We start from the raw sequence: 1,409 nt of genomic DNA, 5'->3' as shown, positions 1-1,409 counted from the left end.
TGGCCCTTTAGGAGCCATCACAGTCCCTCGTGTCAGGACCTTCTGTCAGGTTCCAGTAGGACTATTTCTCAAACTTGCAGTATTTACACGGACAAGACACCTTCAGCCTTTGAGCTGACAGAGACATAACCGAGGGACGAACGACGTGGAATTAGTGTCATTGCAAATAATCTGCTACCACAAGTGAGCTCCACCTGGTTTCGTTCCAGTAGCAGCAGAAACACTCATCTTAGTAGCGAGCAGCCACCAGAAAGTTTCTTTCTCGAGTATGCAGGAAAGGAAGTTCAAGCACTCGGTTTTTAAAAGTTGCAGGAGCAGTTTCACGCCTCAGCTTTTCAAAGGTATCACGGTGTTATTCCTTGTTTTGCTTCTAGGAAGCACAGGGTTGAGGAAATGACCTGGGCGGGTGCATCGGTGCAGCCGAAAAAGTCACAGACGCCCTCCCCTGGGATCTGAGTCGATCCGCAGTCTTCCCCAAGGTGCCAGGCAAGCGTCCGGTCCCCTCGGACTGTCCTGGTCCAGCGCGCCCTGCGCGGAGGGTCTCTGGCGCCTTCCTAGACGTCTCGGGACAGTCTGGCGGGGCAGCGCGGGAAGACCAGGGAAGGGGAGCGGACGGACTGCGCCTTGCTCTTCGGTGCCAAGGACACCGTCGCGGAGGCGCGGCCAACTTCCTTTGGATCTGACTTCCCACCCGGGGGCCGGCGGTGGAGCTCCAGCCCTGTCCCCTCTCTAGCTTCGGGCGGACCCCGGAGCTGAGTAAGCCGGGCGGAGGGAGCCTGTAAGGATTTCCTGAGCGCTGGGGGCAGGAGGGCGCGGAGCGAGGACTCGGAACCTGTCCGGGCCGCGCTCCCGGCCCCTCACTGCCCGCGCCCCCGAGGCGCAGCCAGCCCCCGCTCCCCGCCCTGGGCGGCCCCCGCCCGGTTCCGGAGCCGCGGGGAAGCGAACCCGGGAGGAAGAAGAGGGTAGGTGGGTAGGCGGATGAGGGGTGGGGGACCCCCTGACGTCACTGGAAGGAGGTGCCGGAGTAGGAAGTGGACCGGGGGAAGGCTATAAATTGCCCCCGCCCTCGGCTCCGCTCCATCGGGGTCCGCGGGAGGCTCGGAGAGGGCCAGGCGGACACTGCTGCGACTCCTCCCCGGCGGCGGCGGCGGCGGCGGCGGCTCGGAGCGGGCTCCGGGCGGCGAGCATTACCCCGGCAAGCGCTGCCTCCTATCTGGAGCCTCGGAGAGAGGGGCTCTCGGGGTGCAGGGCAGGAGCGCAAGAGGATGGCGGGGACCGGGCGAGCAGGCCGCGTCGCGCTCACCATGGTCAGCTGCTGGGACACCGGCGTCCTGCTGTGCGCGCTGCTGGGCAGCCTGCTTCTCCCAGGTGAGGCGGGGCCGCGGCCGGGCTGCGCCGCGCGGCGCCGG

The 1,409-nt window shown here is 65.4% G+C and overlaps 1 protein-coding gene across 3 annotated transcripts in view; it reads left to right on the top strand.

The window, feature by feature from the left end:
• The first annotated feature begins 1,000 nt into the window (after positions 1–1,000).
• Flt1 (fms-related tyrosine kinase 1) overlaps positions 1,001–1,409 on the top strand; it is a 178,429-nt gene continuing 178,020 nt past the window's right edge. For all 3 annotated transcript variants that reach the window (XM_005406359.1, XM_005406358.1, XM_005406360.2), the window contains exon 1: positions 1,001–1,368. In XM_005406359.1, coding sequence (XP_005406416.1) covers positions 1,266–1,368 — 103 coding nt within the window. In that variant the 5' untranslated portion in view covers positions 1,001–1,265. The remainder of the gene's footprint in view (positions 1,369–1,409) is intronic.

The sequence above is a fragment of the Chinchilla lanigera genome, unplaced genomic scaffold (assembly GCF_000276665.1).
Source record: "Chinchilla lanigera isolate Chin_1 unplaced genomic scaffold, ChiLan1.0 scaffold00096, whole genome shotgun sequence".
In the NCBI taxonomy this organism is placed as follows: domain Eukaryota; kingdom Metazoa; phylum Chordata; class Mammalia; order Rodentia; family Chinchillidae; genus Chinchilla; species Chinchilla lanigera.
The sequence above is the reverse complement of the archived record's forward strand: the minus strand, read 5'-3'. Positions and strand labels throughout refer to the sequence as shown.